Source organism: Seriola lalandi, unplaced genomic scaffold (assembly GCF_002814215.2).
Source record: "Seriola lalandi dorsalis isolate HSWRI2012SDOR001 ecotype SW California unplaced genomic scaffold, Sedor1 jcf7180002054216, whole genome shotgun sequence".
Taxonomy (NCBI): Eukaryota; Metazoa; Chordata; class Actinopteri; order Carangiformes; family Carangidae; genus Seriola; species Seriola lalandi.
This window is the reverse complement of record NW_019524769.1, coordinates 181,811-209,173: the sequence shown is the minus strand read 5'-3', so window position 1 is coordinate 209,173 and position 27,363 is coordinate 181,811. Positions and strand designations below refer to the sequence as shown.

Here is a 27,363-nt window from a genome sequence, read left to right as displayed (position 1 = left end):
GTGCGTGCGTGCGCCTAGCAACCAGATAACCAACTCTCCAAGCTCCGCTAGCTTTACATTAGCCGCATGTTAGGTCTTAAATTACATTTAGTTAGGTCTTAAATATGTAAGTCCATTTACTGCTTCCTTCGTAGGTTTTTTTTTTGTTTTGTTAAAAGAGTGAATGAAGTTGTGACGGTCTCCGCTGAGACAGAGGAGAGGAGAAGCTACTAGCCCTCTCTCGCTGTCACTTCTAGTCGCGTTGCTCTGCTCCCCAGTAAATGTTAAATTTAGCACAGAAAAAAACATAATAGTGGTAATTTAAATAGCGGTTCATGGGATTTATTAACCCTCAGGGGTCCCTCTGTCCTTTTTTGGACATTTTCTTCACTTTTCTTTTTTTATTTGCTGATCATTTTGGCTGTGTTACAGCTGAAGGTATGGATTTCTGCAAGAAAGTGTCTTTTTTTACATATTTTTAAAATCTAATGTCAGTTACTGTTACAGGTCAATTATACACTGGTAACACATTTTGTAGCCTCTGGGGTTCCTCGCGTCCAAAAAAGGACACACAAAGAAAATGGTATAAAATCATCATATATCAATATTTTTTTCTGCTTTTTTTTGCATACATCTCTTAAACCACATCAGTTCTGCTCAAACCTACCAAATGTTTATTAGTTTTCAGGATTTTAACCCTTTAAATGCCCGTTTGAAGACATGTTGCCTCTTGTTTTATTAAAAAAAACAACAAAGAATGTGAGATATTTCCCACATAATACATGATGGAGGGATGTGACATTGTTTTATATCAGAGTCTTTTATATCAAGACATTTCTCAAAACCAGAATATGATCAGGGTGACTTTTGAACACTGGAAATAAATCATGTACTCATCCCGGCAGTAGCCCCCGTGGCACTCAAAATTTCCCTGGAATTTTCTAGTTATTATTATAATTCTATGTGCTGAAGCAAAAAGACTGAAGAATAAAATGTGTAACTGTCAAAATACTTATGGTGTACACTGTATACTGTATCACCACATATTAATCTCACAATCTGACATGCCCCAAAATTGATGACTCATCTCACACAGTATGACCTGCAAGATCACTGTTATTTACAGTGTTTAACAGGCCTGAGAAGGAAAGTTGTAGAGAAATGTCAGAGGCAAAATAAAAAAACAGAGGGAATATTTAGAGTAGAAGAGAAAGTAAGGAAGGAAAGTAGGGAAAGGGGTATGCAGGAAAAAAAGAGGGCTGGCAAAGATATGCTTTTTAACAGGTAATTCACAAATTTCACAAAATCCCCTGCATTCCCTGAGGACAGTAATTAATCACAGTGACCAAGTGACCACACACACACACACACATGGCAAATTCTGAATGCTGCATGCACACACAAAGACAACCCTGCTACATCACAGACAAATGTATGTCCAATAACTTAAGCACTTCTACTGTTAAATAATAACCGTACACACACAAATACATATTCACATGTAGAGTACAGCATATGCTCTAAGAGCAGACACTTCCTATAAGTGTCGGTGTTGAATTGCAGTTCTGTAATATTGAGTGTTTGTAGAGTTACATCCACTATAATGAGAAAAAGTAATGGGTGGAGAATCCTCTACTGGCCAATAAATCTTATTCACTCTCATTGCTCATCTGTCTCTCTTCCTACCTTCGCCATGCTTTTGAGTTCAAGGAAATCGCAGAGTGCACTTACCAAGGATCTGTACTTCAATGTGTCTTGGCTTTTCAATAAACTTCTCAACAAACAGGGCTCCATTTCCAAAAGCCGTCAGAGCTTCAGAGTACGCCCGCTGGTAATTCTCCTCGAGTTCCTGATAAACAGACCAGAAAAATCCATACATGTCTGAGTTAGTGCTCGTGTTAGTACCATTCAAAATGCAAAAGAATTGCAGCAAAGATTTTGTATTGTTTTCAAGGAGCTTTGCTGCTGCTGTATCAGATCATTCATTTGTATTGAGTACTACTTCTATTTTCTGTTTTAATCCGTATTCTGTCCCTCATCATTCACATGTCATGTTGTTCAGTTTTATTTTTTTCCTTTTTTTTAAGACATGAATGTTTACACACCCATAGGGAGCAAGATTTTACACAAGATTTCTGGGACCAGGCTGTAGGAGGTCATGACCAAACATGCTGAAGGTCATGACTCAATCTTTCTTTGTCAGTCTTTGATGTCCCGCCTGCCCATCCTGTCTTCTCTACTGGGGAAAGACTGAGTCACCATCATTCTCTCTTCCTAGTGCCTCAGGAGAGGATACTCGAGCCCATCCTCAGCTGTCATCTCAGTCTTGAGAAAAGATATTCTGTAGTGCTTTCACACACGCACTGCAACCCTGAATTATTTCAACATTACCCTGGGGAGCTGCATATGAGAATGCAAATGTCCGAATCAGTTGGACCAGACATTAAATGGACTTTACCGTGCCAGCTCCCTAGTATAAAGTCCATGTAATGTCCGATTAAGCTCATGCGTGAATAGAGCCGGTCATTGTCCAGAGAAATCACATCGAGTGAGTGGCCTCCTGCACACTCTAGTGCCACCCCTCGCCTTCACCAAACAGGGTGTTTCCAGTAGGTGAGAGTGCAACTGTTGTGTGCTGCATGTGTGAAAGGGCAACTCTGGACAATGTCACACAATGTCAGGACCTGATTATCTGGACATTGTCAGGAGGTCATATGAGAAAACAGCTTTGGTGCTCAAGGCAGCAGTAGATGTCAGCAGTGCCCCCAAAAGCGAGCATAACAGACATGAAAGGAAACTATGAAATTTGACAGACTGATCAGAAATTCTTCCACTGAGTTAAAAAGAAAAGAAAAAGAAAGGGAATGAGCATATTTCAGAAAATGTCAAATCATTAATTTAACATTTTATCCATCTCTGATCATGTGTCATTGTGCATGAGAAATTACTTTTTCCCCCATATCAAGTTTGAATTTAGGAGTGCAGTTTGCTAGTACTCAGTGCTTACCAAAATCATTACAAACTACACTAGTTAAATAATCACTTGACGCACTTCAGTGGTATTCGTAGGTAGTTGAATATTAAAAAATCATTTCCATCTCCACCCTCTCCCACTTATCAGAATCCACTGGAAAATTAACTTCCTGGTTACAAGTTGTTAAGGAATTTAACAAATTGTTAGAAACACATAAAGCTAACAGATATTAAAGATTACCACAATGACTCAGGCATTCATTATAACTTGCAATGAGTGAAGTCAAAGTCACAGACTTTGCAGAGTTGTTAAATCACTGGTGCACCTCTATTTTTGTAAATGACACCAAAGACTTTGAAAGACTCAAAGTTAGCAGACTTCCATTTGTACTCTTTCTACATCAGCTCAGTCTGTCTGTCAGCTTTGGCCACTGGAGCTTTGATACGTGCAGTTTTACTTTTCTCTTATTCTTTCAAAAAGCACATCACGTCTCTGAGCAAAAACCTGGTACTTCATACTTGCCTTGCTTATCAGTAAACATACACATCTTGTCCTACAACATGTTGCGAATAGTTAGTCTCACTCTGTTAATTCAGCATACAAATGACCCACAAGCTAGCCTTAATGGAATAAAAAGTCAACCTACGCATTGTTGCTTGGGGTCCCAACAGTGCAGAAAAACCTCTTTATAATTTCCTCACATCATATCAGCTGGAGCCGCTAAGGCCCCTGTGACTCAACTGAATAACTAGAAATGTCAACAACTAATTAGACTGGGGTACAACTCAGAAAAGGTCATACTTTCCAATGGATTGCTGACTTGTGAGCCTCAGTGGCTACAGTACAACACAACATTGCCATTCATTGTGTAGATGAGTGAGTAAAGCATGGATCCGCTGTGGCTGACACTGACCAGTCTTGTTCGAATGTGATATATTTCTATGAGTCAAGGGTTTTATCGAATGTCAAAGCCAGAAATTCTTACAAGCATTTTTCTGATACCTTATAAACCAAACAATCAATTAATTGAGAAAATAATCAGCAGATGAAATCAACAATGATCAACAGTGAAAGGAATCATTAGTTGCAGCCCTGAAGGAAATGAATGACAAACATTTTATAAATGGACTGCACTTATGTACCGCTTTTCTAGTATTATCAACCAATCAAAGCGCTTTACAATGGACACCACATTCACCCATTCATACACATTCATACAGCGCTTCAAGGACACTTCAAAATGCAGACTGGATGAGCCAGGAATCAAACCACCGACCTTCCACAACCTGCTCTGCTGCCCTGTAACAGCCGCCACTTTGCATGTATCTAAATCATACATTAAAAAGTGAGGTAAAAGTGAGTGTAAAGAGGGAGTATATTTTATATGTTTGATAAACCTAAATATTCTAGACAAATGTGGCGTTATGAGCAAGAAAAGAAAAAGTTATGGTGCTGAATTGCATGACCTTATTTTCTGTGACTTAATTGTTTTTTTCTTTTTGCCAAATCAAAGAAGTAAAGAACAGTAAACGCTACCAGCCATGAAGGCTGAGGAGGTAAATTTGCTCTGTGTAGCTGTGATTCACCACTGATCTCTGCCCTCCTCTGTTTGACTGGACAACAACCAACTGCCTGCTGAAAAGGTTTGACTTAGTCAAACTTGAGCGGCAGAAACAGCCGAAAGCGATGCTCATATAGACGGGCATTGACCACACACACTCCCTCCAGTGCCCCTACTACTACTGGAAGAAGAAGCAAAGCTGCTGCCAGGCCTCCACTGAAATAAAAAGGGGTGACAACTTGCCACTTCCTGGTGTCGAGTGGCCTGAAGGTGTTCATTTTCTCTTTGAAACACATATTTTGGATAAAAAGGACATTAAACCGCTTCTCATATATTGATGTCCTGAGGTACCTTAGAAATTCTGTTTGTTTTATTTTGTCATTAATACTTTCCAACATTCTGTAATAAAAACAAAAAAAATTATAATTACTCCACCACTGAACCGTGGCAAGTGAAACTGTATTATTGGTTTCACTTGGTCCAGTTCCCCAGTAACAATCAATTAAGGTTAAGAGTGTTTTTCTTAGAGGTTAAAATTCTACAACCGTGCTAAATTTTTCACAAGCCTCTCCTTAAACACCATTTCCAGTGAGTGAGCACATGTTGGTTGTCCATGCTGATGAAAAGTTTATGAAATACATTTTAAGTGATCAACACACAGCATACTCAACATAAATGAAACTAACAGCAGAAGAACTGTATATGCAATCTATAACTACACTTAGTGAATTATGAAAATGTTGTACATTATGTATACGGCAGCCTATCACACTGTCCGCTTTCAGTTTTCTGGACTTGATATAGTGCATTTATTGTTGCATTATGAATTTAAGTACGTATAAGAAAGTAAGTGTGACTTGAAGTAGATGCTGGCCAAAGTTGAGAACAGGCCTGCAAACTTAAGGGGACTGGTCCTCAGGTCAATCAGTCATGAAATTGTTATTCCTGAGAGATTTTCATCAAAATAAGGTTTGTAAAATGTAGCTTCAGTTTCCTTTTTTCCTTTTTTTATTAACTCCATTTCATATTTTGACAGTCTCAATCATTTTATAATTAACAATCTCAACACATCTTAACTGAACTCCTTTAACTCTTAATTTTCTGTTTTTTCCCCTCTTATATCCCACTCCCCCAACTTGCCAGACAATCATTCCCTGTCACATCTCTCCTCTGTGTGTGTATGTGTGTGTGTGTGTGTGTGTGTGTGTGTGTGTGTGTGTGTGTGTGTGTGTGTGTGTGTGTGTGTAAAACAACTGTTTACTAGATTCCAGCATTAAGCGAAGCATAATGAAGGGTTTTCTCTGTCTTAATGGGGCTGAATATGAGGAGGATGGTGATAGTCTGGTAGATGTAAATACATGGCTAATTTCAGGGCACATTAAGTTATCAAAAACATTTCTTAAAGGAAAGTATTTCTCCCGCCTGTAGCTTCTCATATCCTAATCATATCTATTTATGTAAAATTACATGCATGTCATTTGTACTTTAGGATATTTTATCATTTGAAAATCATTCATGTTGCAACCATGACGCGCATGTAAGATCATCTTTACACTGAGATGCCTGTTTGAAAAGTGGGCCCTGAATAGTTACAATATTGAAACTGCTGATGAAGGAGAACAAGCAGTCCAACACACAGCAATCCCTCAGGTTTCTCTAGGTGGCAGAAGTAATTTCAGAGCAAACACACCAGCACTCACAGGGTGATTGGCGGCTAGAGAGATAAATGATCAGGTTGTAATTTCCAACCAATTTCACTTTGATGCAACACAAACAGAAAATTAATGAATATGAGACGCAGAATTTGTCATGAGGCTGGGAGGTCGTCAAGTTGGGTTTGTTTTCTCTTTGCTGGACAAGCATTAGGACAAGATTTATGCTGTTATAGCAAGCTACTAAATCACATCTCTCACTGAAGTGATCATGTACAGCAGCGACTGACAGGCTCACCTCGTACTCTCTGACCACCCTCATGCCTCGACCACCTCCTCCATAGGCTGCTTTGAAGATTATGGGGAAGCCATATGTTTGGGCAAATGCCTGCGCCTCTTGCAGGCAGGAGATGGGGGAATCTGTTCCTGGGACCACAGGTACACCTAGACAAAGGTGGGGAGAGTGAGAAATATTTTATTGTAAAAAGATGCTAACTGCTGTAAAACAGGAAAAGGGCACTCTTAATCCAGTACAAGGAGAGCTTCAACATTTCTGACAGTGGCAGATGGAGCAAGTAGAGAGCTGAAAAAATATGTTCTAAAAATATTCATCCCCTCCAGTAAAGATGAAATTAATGCTTGGAGGGTAAAAGTCAAAGCAAAAAGCTCACAGGGCAATGCCAGGGTGAGAGGGTGACGGTCGTGTGGGAGTGAGTCAACATCATGACAACAAGCAGCAGGGTGCAGAGCAAATTTGGTTTAAATTTTCAGAAACACAATCATTAATAAGAAACTCACATAGACATGATACTATCTTGTATCTTGTCTTTGCTCCCATTTTTTTACAGTCAATATAGAAATTATACAATTACTTGATGATACAAAAATACTATACATTAGAGTAGATATTCAAATTATGATCGTCCATTTATCTGAATCTACTCTTCCATACCTGCGCTGATGGCTAGTGAGCGAGCCTCCACCTTGTCTCCCATCTTGCGGACTGTCTCTGGGGTTGGCCCAACAAACATCACTCCTGCGTCTGTGCAGGCCTGAGCAAAGTCTGACCGTTCAGAGAGGAAACCGTAGCCTGGATGGATAGCATCCACGTTGTTGTCCTAAGATGTTAGAGAGGGATAAACAGAGAAAGGGTCATTTTCATTTTATTCCTCTGTGTGGTACCTGTTGAACTGAACATTACGGCTTTGAAATTCATCCTAAAGTTAAAACTGAATTTAAAAAAAAATGTCCACAACTAAGTAAGCACGTGCCTAAACACATTTTTTTTTCACATGTAATTCAGTGTGGTAAAATATTTGCTAATCAAGCCCAGAGACAGGAGATGTAGCCCAGCTAAGCAACAGGTGTTCTGTTAAACAGGGTGCAGGGCCCCAGTTAACACTTGGCTGACTATTAGTAAGGGAGCTGAAAAGTCATCACACACACTAATCTGCATGCTTTAGCAGATGCTGCCTGCTCGCCAGTGGAATTTTTTTTACATGTAACTAACAACAAATGGACTGTGGGCTAATGACATATTTTACTCTTGTTCTATCTTAGTGGCCCTCATCATCATCATCATCATCATCATCATCATCATCTACTCAATGGACACTAGTGGACCGAGCAAGTAGACAAACACGCTTACTTTGGGTCGGGGAAGGTACTGAGAGGAACACACATGAACACACACTCACAGGGTAGCAGACAGATACAGTAGCTGCCGAGCTTGACAGATAGAGCCATCTCTGGATCAGTATGTGCCATCTGCTCTTGGATACGAGACGGACTATAATTACGGGTTGTCCCGTTGTTAAGGGAGCCGTTACTGGCAGGCCAGAGGAAGCATGGAGCCACACATACATGTCATGTACACACACACACACACAAGCAAGCAGGTACACCCAACCATTTACTCAGACAGACATGAATTCAGAGAGATATACACAGCATATGAAGTTTCAGACACGGACTAACACAGCACCCAAGGTAACGCACTCATACAAACAAGATCGTACACTCATGCGCATTCACATTTGCAAGCAGACACACAACATCATATACAACATAGCTAGAAAGACACACACAGAACATAGTGGGACAGAAACTGAAGGTTATTTTGGTCACAGCGTAATAGAGTGATACACAGTGGGAAGAATAACGTACACTGAATGTGAATGAGTGAGAGAAAGAATACACACAGACAGACACACTCCTTGCTGGCATAGGGTGGCTGGCCTCCCAGATAGACAGACGGATTTTGAGAAATGAGTTGGACAGCAAAGGCTCACCAATTTGGCTGGCTGACCACATGCCCACGCAGAAAATTATAAACCATGAGAGTTTGATCAGAAAAATGATAATGAACAACTGGCAGCACATCCTGGAGGGATGGAGAGATGACGGGAGGGAAAGGTGGCAACAAGAAATAGATCTGATGTAACGGAGTGATAAGTGGCAAAGGGAAGCGAGGGAGAGAGATACAGAGATAGAGAGATAGGGAACGATAGGGAAAAGGAGGGAAATAGGGGAGGGAGGAATCAACGAGATGAGAAATGAAGGAGGCAAGGAATGAAGGACGAAGGGAAGGAAGAGAAGAACATGTGGACAGGTGTTTGAGGGATGGAAGTTTTTTGCTTTTCCTTCCCAGTTCCCACAAACCCAGCTAGAAGGAACTTGTCTGTCACTAGCCTGTTTAATTGTATGCCATTACAATCCATGAAATTTTGTTTGTCAGCGTGAGGTAAGATTTTCCAACTTCAGAAAGGTAGCAGGGCTTTTCCTGAAGATCAAAAGTACAGTGAACCACCCATGAATATTTCTTCAACCACCTCAAGACCGAACTTTAGAAAAAAAAAAAAAAAAACACCTAGCACTGCAGATCAGGACAACACAGTTGCCCCTAAAACTACTAACTGTCATTTTTTCCTATTTCCTTCTGTTCAGGTTAAATAAATGAGACAACATAGTAATCAGTCAGCTTTAGGTGTTAGTTGGAATAGTTTTTCACTTTGAGAGAAAGATGAGCCAGATGAGCCATTTACCCCTGATTCCAGTCTTTATACTAAGCTAAGCTAATTACCTACTGTCTTCAGCTATTTACAGTACTCTGTAACAGACATGATATAAAATCCTTTCATTTCACTCTCAGAAAGAAAGCACATATGCAAATGTTGAACTTTTCCTTAAATGCTAATTAAAGATTTCCTACAACTACTTCAAAGTAAAAGCCTTCAAGCAAAATTAACTGATAGCCTATTTAAGCTTAGTTAAGTTTTTGAACATTAAGAGGAATTGTTCTTAATCAAAATCTGTCCTATTTGCGCCACTTATCAGTACAAGATGGGGCAGATGTATGAGGGCACACTGTAAGCTGCTTTCATCAGTATATACTGTTTATATGTTGTCCAGAGAGGAGCCAGGGCTCTTTATTGTATAAATAAAGAGCCCTGTATCTATATATGTGAAAAAATTCCTTGAAAACTTAGACACATATTTTAGTATCAAACATCACAAGTTAAATTTCCCTTTAAATCTGTAAAATAAACCAGTAAAATAAACAACATGAGTGTTACTATTAAGAACCATCTTTTATACTATCTTGTGGTGAATGCTCTTTACCTTGGCTACTTTGATGATGTCAGGAATGTGCAGGTATGCAGCAACAGGTGGGAGGCCTTTGCCAATCAGGTAAGCCTCATCTGCCTTCTGCCTGTGGAGAGAAGTGCAAAGGATTTACATTGGTGAGGTGAAAAGAGGCCAGAAAGTTACACACAGATAAAAACTTTCAAAAACTTGTCAACCAGTATGGCTGCATGGCAGCATTTTCTAAGCTCAGTAAATAATTGGCAGCTATATTTAGTAAAATAAAGCACACTACTATGATTATTAAAATTAGCAGTCCTAAATAAGTCTTTTACAGCTTTTATGTGAAGAATGAGACAAAAAATGAAATGAAGGTGATATAAAGGGAAGAAGGGATGAGAGAGGACGCAGAACCAGGTGGAATTAAAAGCCTACAACTAGGTGTAGTAGCCAGTGAAAAAATAGAGACATTAGGAAGTCAAAGAAAAAGCTCACAGTGAAGCAACATGTTTGTGTATTTAGACTAAGCAGTGTGATTACCTCAATGTTTGTAATGTCAATACAATTATACTTATGTCCCCATTTAATACCAACCGCAAAACAAATGACTGGCCCAGCACTGGAGAGCAGAAAAATGCTCCCCAGTTTCCTTTAATTGCTGTTGGCTCAAATCCATGGTTAGCATTTTGTGGTCGATACCCAGCAGTAGCAGCACAGCAGTTTAGCAAGACATCTGCCCGTTATGCTTTCTTTACTTAAACCACTGCAGACCTATTCAGCTTTAATGTAGCAGAGATTATTACCTGTGCATCTGCCCAGTGTCTTGTTCAGAGTAGATGGCCACGGTTCGAATCCCCAGTTCAGTGCAGGCTCTGAACACACGGATAGCTATCTCACCTGAAAGACAGGAGGGGAAAGAAATTTGTGAGGAATGGAGGAAGTGGTTTATTCATTTATCCATATTGGTTTGCTACATTTGGCCCACTGATGATGTTCTTTCTCTCCGTCACTTTTTTTCCCTTCATTACTTAAACGTGTCTTCAATTGTGATCCAGAGTTTAGCGTGCATGTGTGTGTTTGTGTGGGTGTGTAGTGGGAGGTTGTAGTTCTCAGTCTTTCATCATCTACTTTACATAAACACAGACTTTATATGATTTTAACAACATGTAGCATTGGCCCTATTTTACTGCTAATGCCTCCGCTGAGAGAACAAAATAAACTTTGAATTTTTTATGCCATACATGAGATGTGAAAAAGATGAATGCATTTGGTGTACTTCATCTCACTGTGCAAAAATATCAACAGACACTGCAACGAGTCTACTGTTTTTTTATAAAATTTGAGAGCACAGTGTAAAATCTCAGCTTTAGACAAGCAAAACACTGCATGCCTTTTATCTCCCTGTCACAAGAGCCAAATACTTGTTTTTCAAGCAACCACAGTTTGGGAGAGAAAACGGTTTAGTCACCGAAAACTAGCAAGACAATGTGTTCTTGCTAGAAGGGGAGGACCTTTGAGGAGCATTAAAAAAAAAGGGAAAGAGAAAGTGAGCAAGGAAGTAAGTGAATGAACAGTAGGCACTTAAAAGGATTGAGAGGAGAAGACGAGTATGAAAAGCCAGACAGTTGAAATGTAGTTGATTTAAGGTGAGAAATCTAGAGAATATAAGGTCACAAAACACCAGAAGTTCAGAAAAGAAAAAAAAAAGGTCAGGACCTACATGGAGGTTTTAGAGAATTGTGGTACCAAAAGAAACGCAGTTTGGCAAGTTTAACAAAGTGACAAATAAGAGGAGAGGAGACGAGAATAGCAGTGAAGGGGGAAAAGGGAGGGCAATGAAGTAAGGAATGAAAAGAGGAGAGCGAAGGGGAGCAAAGTCACAGGAGGCAAAAAGGAAGACAGCAAGTGGCTCAGAGAAAAATCACATCTGACAAGTGCTGAAAAAGACTGGAAAGGGAGAGAGGAGAGGAGGTAAGGGAGGAAGAGAAGAGCAGAAAGCAAAAGAGAGGAGAGGATATATTAGAGAGAATATTAGTGAAAGAGAAGCAGTGATGGCAGAGAGGAGATGTGCTTGGTGAAGTGGAATCTGGGCTGATATGATCGTCCAGTCTTTCTCACACACACACACACACACACACACACACACACACACACACACACACACACACGGTTCAGCGCGCTCCGGTGTGATGAATGTGATCTAATGTGGTGTTGATATCACATCACGGCGATTGTGAATGAGAGAGATTGACGATAAGCTCTGCTGTGTGTGAGAGAGAGAGAGAGAGTGTGTATGTCAGTGTGAGGGAGAGACCACAATCTATCTGAATCAAATTAATGGATTAAAGCTGTTAAACAGAGCACCTATGGGAAAACAGAGATGAATGTATGCATGTAAATGTATCATGTGCACACTGATGGCCACCTCTCTGGTCAGCGTAAGCATTAACTGGAGGGGGTCCAGTGATTATAAGTATTACCAGAGCCTGTCAGTGATGTTTACGCCGCCACATGTAACACCCATACTGGTGACTGCTTAGTGTTTCGAAAATCTGGGCTTCTCTATAATTATATTTCCATTCCAGACCCCACTTATGGTGTTTTCTAGCAGCTTAGAAAGGAATGAATGAATATCATTTTGCCTTCTGGTGGTTCCAATTTGTTTTGTGGACAAAATATATTCATATTAAACTGCATAAAACATGTTCCATGTAGATTCTAGGGAATGTAGAGACTTCCATGCTGTTTTTACTTTAGCTTCCATAATCAATAATATTCAAATAAATATTTTTGTGACATTAGGTGGAACACACAGTTCAAAAACAGTTCAATATAACATACACAACTTCCTGGTGTACAATGAAGGCTGTAGTAGCTGTTCGAACTCTGATTCCAATATTTAAAGAAATTCACTGCTTTTGGGTTAAATCAAACAACGCTAGCTTCTGCAGCCACCCACGTACAATGTGTGCTTAAATATTAGTATGTGCCAAGGCAAACTAAATGGTGGCCATTAAAAATTAAGAGAGTCTGTTCTTTTGCCGCAGGAAGATTGTAAATGTCATAACTTTTTTCTTACATTATACATGAAACAGCGTTAAACTGTATTTAACTTAATGGGACTATCTGAATTGCCTGTCTTCCTCAGTGGTGAATTAGAAGGGATGTAGATGGATGGGCAGGGGTTTTTACCTCTATTTGCCACCATGACTTTCTTTATCGGTCGATACTCGCTCTTTGGGGCAGAGTGAGCAAAGCGGGAGAGAAGACACACCCTCCTCACAGCCAGCAGGCTGAGGCTGCCTTGGACAGCAGCGTATCTCAACATCCTAAGAGAAAGAAAGACAAAGAAAGTGTTTGACATACACAAACAATGTCCCTGTGCACTTAACAGCAAAAAATTAAGAGGAGAGGCAAAAGATACATATTAGCTAGAGATGGAAGCACATGGATGAAGACAAGATGAATTTTTACAGACTCACAAAACAAATACTTAATATATGCTTTTTGTGACAGGATACCCAACAGATTCTCCATCCTCACACTTGAGATTATAAAAAAATTATACACATTGGTTATGTCAGAAACAAGAAAGCAAGTTACTCTATACATAAACCATTTGGCTCTAAGAGAAATCAAATCTAGATCAAACAAAACACAAATGTCTTATCCAAAACCTAGAGCTCACACTTTCTTACAATCTCTATGTAGGAACCATTTGCGAAATTTAGTTTCTCAGGTGAAAAAGATGCTTGAAGGAAAATGATAAGAGGATGATGATGCTTTGGAAATGATTAAACAGGGTGTGAGCCCTGTTTAGAGAGATTAAATCTACTAAAGCACCAGGCCCTATTAAGTTGTTGCCGAGGGTTGTGTGTGTGCCTTTGTAATGTGTGGTATATCTAAGAAAATTGGCCTTATACTAATATTTAGAAGGAATCATGAACCGTTCTGGTACACTGGAAGAAAAAGCTGTATTGTGTATAAATGATTTGAGGCATGTGGCCCTGACTTCTGTTATGAAAGTTTGTTGTCATTGATGGTTTCTTTATAGGATGGCTGGGAAGATAGATGATAGAGAATAGACTTTGCCATCTTGAGTTTTCAGTCTAGTGGGAGATATTGATTTGAGTTATATAATCATTGTATGTTATGTACTAAAATGAACCAGAATCTATATATACTGTACACATCACTAGTCCTTGGTAAAATACTGAAAAACGTTCAAAAAAATCTCAGAAACACACACATTAGCTGACCATTGGATGATACTGGGATCTGCTATCACAATAAATACAATGAAGTGGTCCTTTAATAGTAAAAGAGACCACAGAGATCGTATATAAACCCAAAGCATAGTCATATTAATTAAAGACACTTAAACTGTTAATGTTGATGATGCTCTCTTTTTTTTTTTTATTATATTGAGAGTTTAACAATGTTAGCAAAACCAATAAAAAAAAAGTCTGGCTGGAATCAGAGCTCATGGCTGATTAAAAAGTCACACTAAAACTTGTTCTAAGAAAGCAATATTACATCTCCATGAGAGGAAGGTGGGCATTACAAAACCAGTCAGCTGCTGCTCTGCTTATCAGTATTCAATCAGCTGCAGGTGTGTCTAATTAAAGACAATGACTTTCTGGTGTGTTTGTGGTGTATTTTTCCAAATTACAACAATAAAATGAAAGCATTAATAAAAATGTTTCTCCCCAAGAAATTTCAGATACATAAGAGAAACTATGATTGAACCATACCAACTGCCCCCATTAGTCCCACTCATAGACTTAATTGTTGGAAAGAAACAAACTTGCTGATATTTATCTTTCAAAACAAAAAACAATTTTGTCTACAGGGACAGTAATTAGGGTGACTAAGCGGTACAGACTTGCTATACATGAATACCGAACAAACAAGTTTGTCTTAAATTCATTGTCAGTTGAGGTTTTTTTCACTTGGTTTAAGGACTACACTCAAATACACCATCCAATTATCACAAGGAAAAGCAAACTTTTCCAGTGAACAAAACACACACAGAAAAACAAAATATTCATTCCACCTAAGACTAATTATGGTTTGAAGGCTGCATTTACAATCAGTAATGCCCTAAACTCAAGTGACACAACACAGACAAACCTACCACAACCACATTATGCCACCAACACACATTAACACATAAACACATGCATGAAGGTGAAAATAATCAACTACCTCCTCAACTGGATGGGAAGTGGCTCAGTCACTCTGTGGAAACTGTCAGCTTTAATGATGGGAGCTGTTTGATAGTTAGCCCAAGACTACAGAGGTGGAAGCTTCTTCTGGTTTGACCACAAGGCTACACCCCACTGAAAGACCTTTGCTGCCACACTGTGGTCAAATGACGGCAATGCAGTCAAATGGAGATGACAAGATGTGGTGGAGCCACTATTGGGAATCCCCGAGTTTTCATAACATGAATCAAAAAACAAACCCTAACTGATTATCAAGTTATATTTAACAAAACATTTGGTTTGTCACACACTTAAGGACTCAAGAAACACTGCAAAGGTCATATCATAAAACTATACATTGGACATTAACCCTTTACCAGACACCTCCATTTCTGTGCACAAACCAGAAGATAATGTATCCAAAATAAAATTAAAATATTACTGTTCAACCCTTTAGATTATAACCCTAATTATTCACCTGTTTTGTGCAATATACTCTACTTTAACTTCTTATCAGGTGCAAGATGGGATAGTGTTCAGCTCATGGAGCATGCACTGGGTGAAAGATAGGGAAACACTGGACAAGTCAAGCATACTGTAATAGGTCTCACATATTCACACACATTTAGAATTAATCTTACAATTAAATGATCAAACTCACTGGAATATTTAAGCCCATTGATTACTGACCAGTTCAAATGTGTCTGATATGTATTACAATATCTCATTGCAAGACATGAACATGTGGACTGGAAAGAATGAAGACAGACTCACCCAGATTAAATTGCATAAAGGAAGTACAGCCAAAGATTCATTCAGAGCTTTCTAATTCTGGACTGATGATGTTATATATGATTAGATGTGCCATAAAATCTTAGTAAATGACCAGATGAATGACTTAACTATAAAGAATTGAATCAAGAACCAATCAATCAATGCTTTTAGACGATGAATGCCTTGAGACTGTCTGAGGACAGCATGCAGAGTGAGTTCAGGCTGAAACTCTATACTGTATCTACACAAAAGCAACAGTGACCCAGTATGAAACAGATAGTTTATCAAGGCCTGAATACAACAGAGATACAACAGCAGACAGGGCAGAGACAGGAAAAATGACACAGTGTCCTGTGTCCTGCATTTACATTACTTCTCCAACACTGCTGAATTACAACTTCTTAGCATGTAAGTATAGTTATTGTAAATTAGGATCAGGTTATATGGTCTCTGATAAAAACACTATTTGCAATGTGAATAGAGAAAGAAGATTAATCTGCTAATTCCACTCAGCTGTTAACATTCAAGTGACTTCAGAAATCTGTAATTATGTTTTGACTCATTTAAACAAGGGCTGCATGATATGCAAAAGTAAAATCATATTGCGATTATTTTGGCAGATATTGCGATTGCAAAATGGTCACAAGACCACTGTGCATTGGTTTAAGTACATAAATGATACGTAATTAAATATTACTAGCAGCAGCCTAATAATGGTTAATTGAAGCTGTGGACTACTCTCTAAAATATAACACAAACTACTGTATCAGGCCTCTACCTTTCTTAATACTTGTCTAACTTTGGTACTCCACCAGTGTTGCTACATCCAATTAGAAAATACACAATCAGAAATAACCTGTAATCATCATCTTTTCTGTTACATTCTACTGTTTTTATTGTACCATTAAAAAACTTTAGATGCATGCTTTGCTCTCTTCTCTGACTACAAACAAGAAGGGCATCATTCAAGGTGGGACTTACAGACACAAACAGCAACCACAGTAAAAAAAAAAAAAAGAAAAAGACACTGAGATATAAGGGAAGAAAAAGGTCATCATTTGCCTTTTATTGTCATCTCATCCCTCATAACTTCTGTCTACCTATCTTCTTCTGTCATTCTCTCACTCTAAGATTTATCTCTTTTTTGACATCATTATTCAACAGTTTTGTAATGTAGCTCACTACCCTCTTCCTTCCATTCCTCCTGTCTCCCTGCACTGATGAATGGAGCCAAGAATAAAATGAGCCACAGCAAGTAATTCACTGGTAGTGGTGCTCTCACTGCCAAAATCCAACAAGGCAAACTCAAGGATAAGCTCTGGTATGAAGTTGAAATTGTGGAGACGCACAAGCTGCAGAAGCGCAACTATAGGATAATTTTGGTTTTGCTGCCTCAATGTCATACTCCTGTCTCTTTTCCTGGCTCTGGTGAAGAAGACAGAGATAAAAAATGTTCTGTATAAGGATTTGGCATAAGATATAAAAGAAAGAACAAAACTTGTGTGGCCATGTAGTGGTAAGTATTTTCTCAAAGTCCCACCTCATATATATATAATATACTCCTGTGTCCATTTTGGGGCCTGATTCAAAAAGGTAGCATAGACTTGTTGTAACCCATTTAAAATTTGAAGAGCACAATTTTTGGTTGACTATAAAATACTTGTTTTATGTGATGAATGAGTATTGTTTTAAAAATCGTATCATGACCCATCACAGAATGAAGAAAATTTTTAATACAATTATTCTATGCATAAATATTTTCAAAATTAAAATGATCTGATACGTGAAAGCGATACCCATTTGAATAAATGGGATGGTGGCGATGTGTTTTTGTTTCAGGCATTATTTCAGTCTTTTCAAGTGCATTCAATCAGTAACTAACATCGGTTTTATAAGACACCACAGGATACTCAAATATCTAATTATCTAAAGAGTTATGTCACTGTAATCACTGGGAGCACCATAGCTCCCTCTGCTTCCCAGGCAACAAGTTCAACTCAGGCTAGTCGGGGGATATCTGGCTGAAGTTATTCAGAAACAAAATGTAGTTCCACAAGATTCAATCGGATGAAGTTCATTTTTAGTCCTTATATGTTGGTATCTGTGGTACATTTAACAACACTAGTTTGCCAGCAGGCATCTATTTGTACCATTTATGACAATAACGTCGAATGCTATCTGTCCAGGACTTGATCATCTATCAGCAATTTGTTATTTAAATAAGGGAGCAAAAAACACACTATTTGACTCTCTTCATTACAAGCACAGCACTGTTAAATAAATCTTTAATATATAACCTATTGCCCACCTCAATCCTGAATGCTAACACCACTTTGCAACTGCAACACACAGTGAGCACTGAATTAAATTATAGTTGTGATGCTAAAAAGGAATGTAGATGTTTTATGCCAAACGTACTCAGTGACCCTCGCTCTTCCTCTCTCCCTATTGTCCTGTTTCAAAACCTCTGTCTCTGTGTCCTACCAAACAGACACACAAAAAAGTATTACCAGATGAGTAAAGCAGAGCTCTTCAATAACCAAAACACCTCCAAGACTTCAGCCTGCATGTGTCTGACACCACAGCTGAATCATGTCAAACATGCATCAATCAATGTTCTGCCAAAAATCAAAGGTTATAGGCCACTGAAAATGACGTGTGTTGTCTGGCTTAAAAGAACAAAGGTGATTTCTGGTTCATACATTAACTTCTTCGAGAGCAAAGGTCTGTTGTTTTGTTGTACACACACCAAGTGATAATGTGACACAAAAACACACATACCTATCATTAACTTTGCCCTAATCGGCTGATCATGGAGCAAATACACACACATGACTATGTGCACACATTTACGACTCTCCCTAGACAAGACAAGCATAAAATTATACCATTTCTGTTACTAAACGTGAATATCAAGTGTGCTATGGCCATTGCACACACAAAGAACAGGACAGCAAAGATGTCCAACAGCTGCTTATGTAGAAACATCAGTTTAAAAGATTCTTGTATCCCCTAAGCTGCTTTTAGTTTTGCAAAGCACATGTTTATTTTCTAGACCTGCCTTTATCACTTTAACCTTGATTTCTGGTATAGGTGACATTGCTTGCTGAGTTCATCTTCACAAGCAGAGCTAAGACATAGAACAGTTTCTCAAATCAAACCATAGTAACATTGCTTTTGATAGAGATGTCAAGAAAAATTATTTGCACAAAATGATTAGCACAAACACCATTAGTCACATTCTGTATATGTTCTGCATCTGCTTGTACTCATACCACATAGATGATAAGGACACTTTGTGAAACATATTCTGATCCAAAGTGTCGTGTTTGCAACAGCTACATAATTACAGTAAATAAATATATTCTAGATGTTTTGTGGAATATTTCTGAATATCTTAGCTTAACATTTGGTACAAATCTTAACTAAAATTAACAAATTAAGGTCAGTAAGTTTCCACAATGCTTTCCTCTAAAATGCTTCTCTTAAATGGACACACCAGTGAACCTGATGGGGTAAATCAATGAAAAGTCTATAATATGCTCATCATGTAGACAAAATGAATTACATGACTTAGGGAGTTTGAATCATGAGGTGACATAAAGATTGTAAATCGTACAAGGGGCTACACTTCAATATTAGCTTATAGTATATCAACATCCCATCACATTTCTGCTAGACACATAAACACAGCCGACACCGTTTCAACACCTATACTCACTTGTCTCAACATGTAACATGACACAGAGGTCTGGCTTCAACACATTTAAACACATATGCACACGCACACACTGTATTAATCCAGGTAATTGCAATGTACAAAACTGGATATAAAATGAAGTCTCTCTGAATCCAAATGGTTCTTTAAAAAGTCATCTATCATTAGATGTGGAGGGACAGTGAACAACAAAGAATGGAAAATGAGTGTGCACTCATCCACACTCCCTTCCTTCCTCACTCCTTCCACCTGAGCAGTCTCTTCCTCATCATACCTGCTCCTGACCTGATAGGTAGAATGGATGACTGTGTGTGTATAAACTCAAACTAAATAGATCAGGGCTCCTCAAGCATAAAAGCAAATAACATATTTGTGAAGTTTCCATTAAAGATTTACTCCTTAATCTAAATGTAAACAAAGCAAATAGATATCTAGACTGGTAATTAAAAAGAGAGAAGATTGGCTTATGTCCTCTCAAAGTTTATATTCAAAATAACTTCAGTCAAAGCTTCTAAAAGACCATGCAATTATAGGGCGAGTAAAACAGTACAAGTCAGACTGTTATTACCCAGAAAACAGACGATGTAGACAAGACAAATGCGTGTGACTGGACTAAAAAGTGGCGAGTGGTGACATAAAGGTTACAATATTGAGCTTGAAAAGGGAACATGGATCTGAATCCTCAAGCAGTGTGAGAAATTCTTCCAAAATAATATAAACAAGAAACACTCTACACTTTAAAAGTGACTGGGAGAAAAAAGGCATTAGTGTTGTATTAAGTTTCCTAGAATTTAAAGTTCAAATGACATTACCCTAACTTCATACAATTCAATGCTAATCCTAAATCAAAATGAACCCACACTGATGCTGATGTTGACTTGAACATGGCAGCATCAATGAAGGTAAAACTAGTTTTATTAGAATATAGTACAGTTTGTGGTACATTGACAGGATTTTGGAGCCAAATGAGCCAAACTGATGCATTTCGCTCTTGACGTTCTCGCTCATTCAGGCCCTTTACCAGCTGTGTCAACAAGATGCTCCAGCCCCCTGCTGCTACAGGCTGTCTCTTTAGGATACAATTTGTGTTTGCTTGTAACAGGAGCACCAAAATGGCAAAGGAGAAAGCTCTTCACCAGAGAACTGTAGATAATAGACCCGAATGGTTTGTAGAATCTGGCCTTCGGATAAATTTTGCTAAACCTTACCCTCTCTGTAAACATTAGCCACTTAAAAAGTCTTTTTATACAGAACACTTCATTTGGATTAATCCACCTGCATAAGGAAGAGTTTGTGAAAACATTTATTTTCTTTATAACTTGAGGTTTATAACCTGGATGGTTAACCAGGATAATGTGGGTGAGACGACACTAAGAACATGAAACCTTCACAAATGGCTTTGCTACCCTTTACCCTCTGTGACCTCACTTTACTTTACTTAACCTTGAGGGAAGAAGCAGATTTCAGATGCTGCTGATGCTAAATGTTCATGCAGCGTTTCATGATTCTGCCACATCCTAATCACAGCTGGATCAATCTACCATTCAGCCATAACTACTATTATCATCGATCAGTGCTTTGAGGCCTAGGGACACATGTCCCACCCCACTCTACAATTTCAAAAGGCCCAGTGAAACAGTATAACACAAAGAGGGTCAAGGGTGAACCAAATATCAGTTGTGCAAGAAAGGAACGTTTTACAGTAACTGACATATGGGTGGTGTACAGGAGCCACATTGTTTAATTGGTCTGGATTTTTATGTATGCTTACCAGCAATGCAAGACTAAACGACTCAAGATACACTGGCTGAACTCCATTTAAACATGACATCAGCAAATACTTCAGCAAAGGTGTGACACACAAAATATATATAAAGAATCTTTGTCATCCCCTCAGAGGGTCAGAATGAGAATGCCTGGGACACCACCTCCTGGGACACCACTGAAACCACTGTTTACTACTTAACTCCCTGTCTGACATTTTCTGCTTTAACACCTAAACCGCTCATCACAGCTATTTTTCAGTGAATGCCTTGGAAGTATGAAAAGGACTAGGTCCAATGTTTCCCACAAAACATAAATAATTCTGTTCTAACAACTCCTAACAACAGATTAGGACCCCAATTAGCAGACTGCCCTGAAAGACAGAAAAATGCTAAGGGAGTTAGGCAAGTTTGCATCAATGCATACTGAAATACAAAAGTGCAGTATTTTCAATCTACTTTAATTATAAAACATCTATTTTCTAGTTTGGGGCAAGGTATGTAAGTTTACATCGTTAACAATTATTAGTGGTAAAACACACTGACACATTATGTAATGACGGATACATTTTCATGACATGATAAAATACATATTTTCTTTAAAAAGCTATGCAAATGTGAGATATCCCAAACTAGACACACAGATACAGTAAGACAAATGCATGGATTTTTTAATTGCAGACATAAGAGGCAAACTACTGGCTGTGGCACATGTTGAAAGACATGATGTACCACTTTTCATGCAAAACCGATGCATTCCAAATGTTCTCTCTTTACTCTTCCCCAACAATTACAACTCTTCATTTAATTACTAAACTTAAAGGACCAGTGTGTAGGATTTAGTGACATCTAGCAGTGAAGTTCCAGATTGCAACCAGCTGAATACCCCTCCCGTTACCCCTCCATTTCCAAGGGTGTTGGAGAACCTACGGTGGCCTTCAGGTAACGTAAAAACATGAAAGCCCCTCTCTAGAATCACTGTTTGGTTTGTCTGCTATGCGCTACTGTAGAAACATGGCAATGCAACATGGCAGCCTCCCTGGAAGAGGACCCACTCCCTATGTAGACAGGCTCATTATAAACTGACGAAAACACAACAATTCTTAGTTTCCATATACACCAAAACCTCTACATCACTGTCATGGTACAATAATGGATGTGTGCCAGTGGCCTTGCACATTTTCCATTACTGCATAATAGCATAATAACATCAAGATGAATGATTGAATGGCACATGTCCATCAAAAACACAAGGCTACTACAGTCACTTTAAGAAGCCTCAGACAAAAAGCCTTTAATCTGCCTACATATTTCTGATCACATCCGTGCTAAAGGATAAACTACAAGTTCTGCTTGAACTTTACTTGTGAAAGTAAATGTCCTTAGTTTGATCACTACACAACTCCCACAGGCCTTCTTTTAACTCTGGGATGAGACAGCTGTTCTGCATGTACTACTGCCTGAAGCAGGCTAAAGGTTGCTTTGAAGATGAACAAACTTTACTGTCAAATGATTCTGACACAACAGACACACATGCTCAGGTTCAAAGGTGAAAGAGCAGAGACCAAATTTCTGCAACACAGGGAATCGGTGAGAAAAATCAGGTCATCACATGCACAGTTACAAGCTCCCATGGTGTGCAGCTTACGAGAAAACAAGCATGTTATGCAATCTACAAGTTTCAGCATGTAAACAGACATTTATCCCTGTCTTTACATTGGCAGGAGAGGAAGTCTGGTCCCTATGCAGTGCCTCCAACTCTTATAAACACCTCCATCTACTAAATGAGCCACACAGTAAAATGTTTTATTTTACCTGACCATTCATTTTGTAGGTGTGAAATCACAGTAACAAAAACAGTCACTGCTGCATGTTTTCCTATGATGCCAATTCATGATAATACAAAACTCCATGAAAGAAAAGCTCCTCATTTGCAAGGGACGTCCTGCAACAACAGAGCCCTTTGACCCCTCTGTGGTAAGTGCTTCTCTGGGGAGTTAAAGTTTTCATGTGCACATTTTAGCTAAAATGAGTCAGTTAGTCATGTCAGAACTTAATTACTGTATCCAGCAGAGTAAATATGCCACTATTTACTTACTATTTTCGATTAGGTTCTCAGTGCAGAGTTTGGTTCTAGATTTATTTGCAAACATAGCAACTGTGCAGCTATGACAGTTTCACTATACTTGCAACATCTCTTACCAAGTTGACACTAAGACATGCAAGTAACATTATACATGCAGTCATTCATTCACTCAGGAGGACTCAAGGTAAGGTCTTTAGGTAAAATGCACTCAATGACAAACACACAGACATAGGACTCGCACACACCCACACTGCCCATCAGTACTCACATGCTGGTGCTGTGTCGGTATCAGTAAATGAGGTGAATCCGCTGTCAAGTAACCGGACACCGAGTGTAAACTGTCGACTATCAGAGTGTGTTTATGTGTGCCTTTGCTTCTTTGCTTGCTAACCTCACACACACACACAATATCAGACACACTGCTGCTGCTCGGAAGAGGGAGATAGGGGGTTTATATATGCACACACACTTGCGCGCACACACACATACACACACAGGTATACACAGACACACAGAGTGACTTCGGGACGGCCGAGCGGGCACTCAAAGCGTCGACACCACACGCTGTCACACACGCACTCTCTCTTGCTCAGTCCCTCATATGTAGTAAAGGTGCTACGACTCTTAAGCTAGTTGCTAACTGTCTACTGTAGCTAACGTAGCTAGCAGCTGGCACCGTCCGTCTCCGTGTGGCGGATATAGGAGTCTGTTACTGCGCCTGCCCCTTACTCCTTGTTACTCTCTCTCTCTCTCTCTCTCTCTCTCTCTCTCTCTCTCTCTCTCTCTCTCTCTCTCTCTCTCTCTCTCCATAAGCTTTCATTCCTCTCTTTGACATGACGCAACCACGCACGCACCCGCCCTCTCTGCTCTCAGCCAATCACAGAAGAGGGCATCACAGCACACAGCGAGCGGCACTATTTAAAGAGCTCGAGACTAAATTGTCTGCCACATAACATCGATTGCGTCTTATTCAACAATATTATAATGTAGCGTACTGTTTACTATTAAATAAGTTATTAAGATGACTTTTCACGTTATAAAGGCCAATTATGGGCACTGGCACAAACAAACATTAAGTGTTTTATTTCATATTAACAGTTACTACAATTGGTAGCAGACAGTTTTACTTTGTGATAATAGGAAAAGCACAGGTGTTACTCATCACATTACTGATTGAAGTGTCCTTCAGTGTGACAATGAGCGAGGAATGAGATATGGAATTCACCTACCATTAATTTAATTTAATGTTTACACCTGTGCTCTTCTTATGTGGCAGGTCGAAATAGCTTACGAGAAAAGGTCTATTAGGACGAAGTCTCACACAAAAATAATGTCAAATAAATGCTACTGTTACTGTTTACTTTCTGCGCAGCTAGCTATAGCTGCTGAACGTAGCATTCAGCTATTTAGCAGATAAAGCGATATTTTTTTATTAAGATATTTTTTCTCTGGCGTTAACAGAGACCAAAAACAGAGCTAAAATTAAAGTGAGCATTGGACTTACCTTCTTCAGGTGGCCAGAAACACGACTCCATATGAATGATAATGTTGTTCCGTATTTGCTGGATGTGTAAATAGGTAAATGTTTACTAACACATCTGCTATACCAACTTAAACGGTCCGCGCTGTGTTAACTCCTTCCACTGCCCCCAAGTGGCCAAGGGATGAAAAACAGTTATTTCCAGTTTAATGGAACCACGTGATTATTGTGTTATCAGTTACACCAGTGGTTCTTCTGCTGTACTGTCTCCAAGTCAGAATGCCTGCTGTAATATGACACTAATAATAGGGAAAATTGGCCTACAGAGTAGCATGCAGTGTATTACACGAAGAATAATTGTAACCGAAAATTATTCTGCAAACCCACAACTGCTTAAAAATAAAGGTAATTAAATTCAAATAACTGCCGTGTGACCATATCTTGATTACCCTTATAGTATCAAAGTTTTTTCCACAGAAGTTCCTTGGACAGGGGTTTGGGATTACCTGAATAAATTGGTCAGTGTGGTCTTTGAAACGGCTTGGATTTTTCCATTGACCAGGATTTGATTACAGGATCTTAAAATGGTTCTTTGTAGTCCTGCATTGTAAAGTGGACAATAGGCCGCTATTTTATCTCAAGAACCACACACAGAAAACTTCGAGGACATTGCATTTAAGTAATTCATTCATTGCCTCCTTATACAAATACTGACTCTAACCTGTAAATGCAGAACACTTGATCCTACTCTAATTAAAAAAGGAAACATCCTAAAACCTAAGTATTTCTGTGAGCTTGAAATGAGAACATCAAGGCTTCAGCCAAATGTCTTTAATTTGCAGAATTGTGTTCACCCATCTATGTTTACATGAAGTTATGTAAAGACAGGCGTCCAGTAGCACACACTGACACAATCACACACAGGCTCTCAGCACGAGTACACACATACATGATTGTTTCTCAACTCTCGTTTGTTGTCTTATCGGTTCCAGATAAGAGAGTCTGTGTCAATGACATTCCTCAAAGGACGCATTCAAACTCAACCAGAATTATGGCATGGACAAAAACTAATGTGCCAATCATTTATGTGTTTGTAAGTAAATCAGAAACAATATAAAGCCACACAAATACAGTATCATATTAGTAGGAGTAGTGGGGTTGGGATTCCTGATCGGTTCAAATGACCTATATTTTGTCTTTGCTTTGATCCGATTTATTTCAGAGCTTTCCCACAAGACTTTAAACACACTGGTCTCTTCTTCTCTGTTGCTTACACTCAGTTTCTCTTTCTGCCTGTCCTCAGACAGTCTCTTATTGTGTTGTGATTAAAAACGTTCCTTCATAGTTTCTCACACACCTCCTTTAGAAGCAGAGCCGGTCCTCTCAGACATGCCAAGTGGGCCAACCACAGCGTGCCTAAGTGTTACATCACCAGCACTGGTGTAGCTAGGCCACATTGGCCCTAGCTAGAAGAATTTTTATAGGGACCCTTCTCTGCATAACAGGCATGATATTTATTCTATTGTCAGCCTATGTGTACTTGAACACAAATGTGAGTGTGCTCAGTTGAGAACAATGTTTATCATTCAAATGACCTTTCACCCCCAATAGCGTAGACTACACCTGTGACACAGAATCATTGTATGCTAATTTAGTTTTTAACTTTTGTGATTAAAGCAAGCCACTATAAAGTAAAACACAATGATAAAAATCAGCAGCTGGCCTGGTATGTAAATAACTAAGTCAGCTGAGAGGCTGACCAACCTAATGAGTGCAGCCACTAATATTTGTAAGCCTTGTAAAGCTTTTGCAGAAACTTTGTCCACCACAACATTTAAAGATCCAGCAGCGAGAGGGAGAGTGAATGAAACTTTTAAAGTCTCCAGTTTCCATAATAATGTGATGTCTGTGCCAACTATTACATAACAGAGCCCAACCTCCAACTATGTCAATGACAGCAGTCTGCCTCCAAGTGCATTATCTTACACGTTATAAAATCCCAAGATTTACAGTTGATTTACACAATTGAAGACTTTCTTCTCCTGGGGATGAGGAAGAAGGGGAAATACTTTTGTTTTAACTAGCTCCATCCTATAAAATTGAAAAGGCAGTGAATCATTATGTCAGCAATTGCTTTTTAAGTGTTAAATGACAGCGATTTGTACTCTGAACAGTTTTCAAATAGTATTACCTCTCAGTGAGACAAAGACATAACAGTGTTACCAGCCTCTTATATGTGCACTAAATGTGTGTGATTATACATGCAGTATGTTTTTACTTCAGTTTCTGAAAGGAGTGCATTGAATAAGAAGGTGATAAGGGGTCAAACATTTGCTGACATGCTTCAACAAACGACTGTTTAATATAGTAATTTAAATATTTTAAATATGTCAGATAAAGTCATTTAAGTCAAATTTAAAGCATGTCTTTACATTTTATACAAACCACTGTAATATTTAACTGAAAAAATCATGTTGTGTTTTGTTGCTATCCTTTATGCCTTTATGTTTATAACTTCATCTTTATGCTTTCATGGTTATTTCTGATTGACACATTTATTGGCAACATCACTGAGTATGACAAT

The 27,363-nt window shown here is 38.8% G+C and overlaps 1 protein-coding gene across 1 annotated transcript in view; it reads right to left on the bottom strand.

The window, feature by feature from the left end:
• Positions 1 to 24,034, bottom strand: part of pcxb (pyruvate carboxylase b) — a 284,512-nt gene extending 260,478 nt beyond the window's left edge. The window contains exons 1-7 of the mRNA XM_023404085.2: positions 23,568 to 24,034; positions 12,944 to 13,080; positions 10,555 to 10,648; positions 9,788 to 9,878; positions 7,119 to 7,284; positions 6,465 to 6,610; positions 1,711 to 1,828 (exon numbers count right to left, since the gene is read on the bottom strand). Coding sequence (XP_023259853.1) covers positions 1,711 to 1,828; positions 6,465 to 6,610; positions 7,119 to 7,284; positions 9,788 to 9,878; positions 10,555 to 10,648; positions 12,944 to 13,080; positions 23,568 to 23,569 — 754 coding nt within the window. The 5' untranslated portion in view covers positions 23,570 to 24,034. The remainder of the gene's footprint in view (positions 1 to 1,710; positions 1,829 to 6,464; positions 6,611 to 7,118; positions 7,285 to 9,787; positions 9,879 to 10,554; positions 10,649 to 12,943; positions 13,081 to 23,567) is intronic.
• Between the last annotated feature and the right edge of the window lie 3,329 nt (positions 24,035 to 27,363).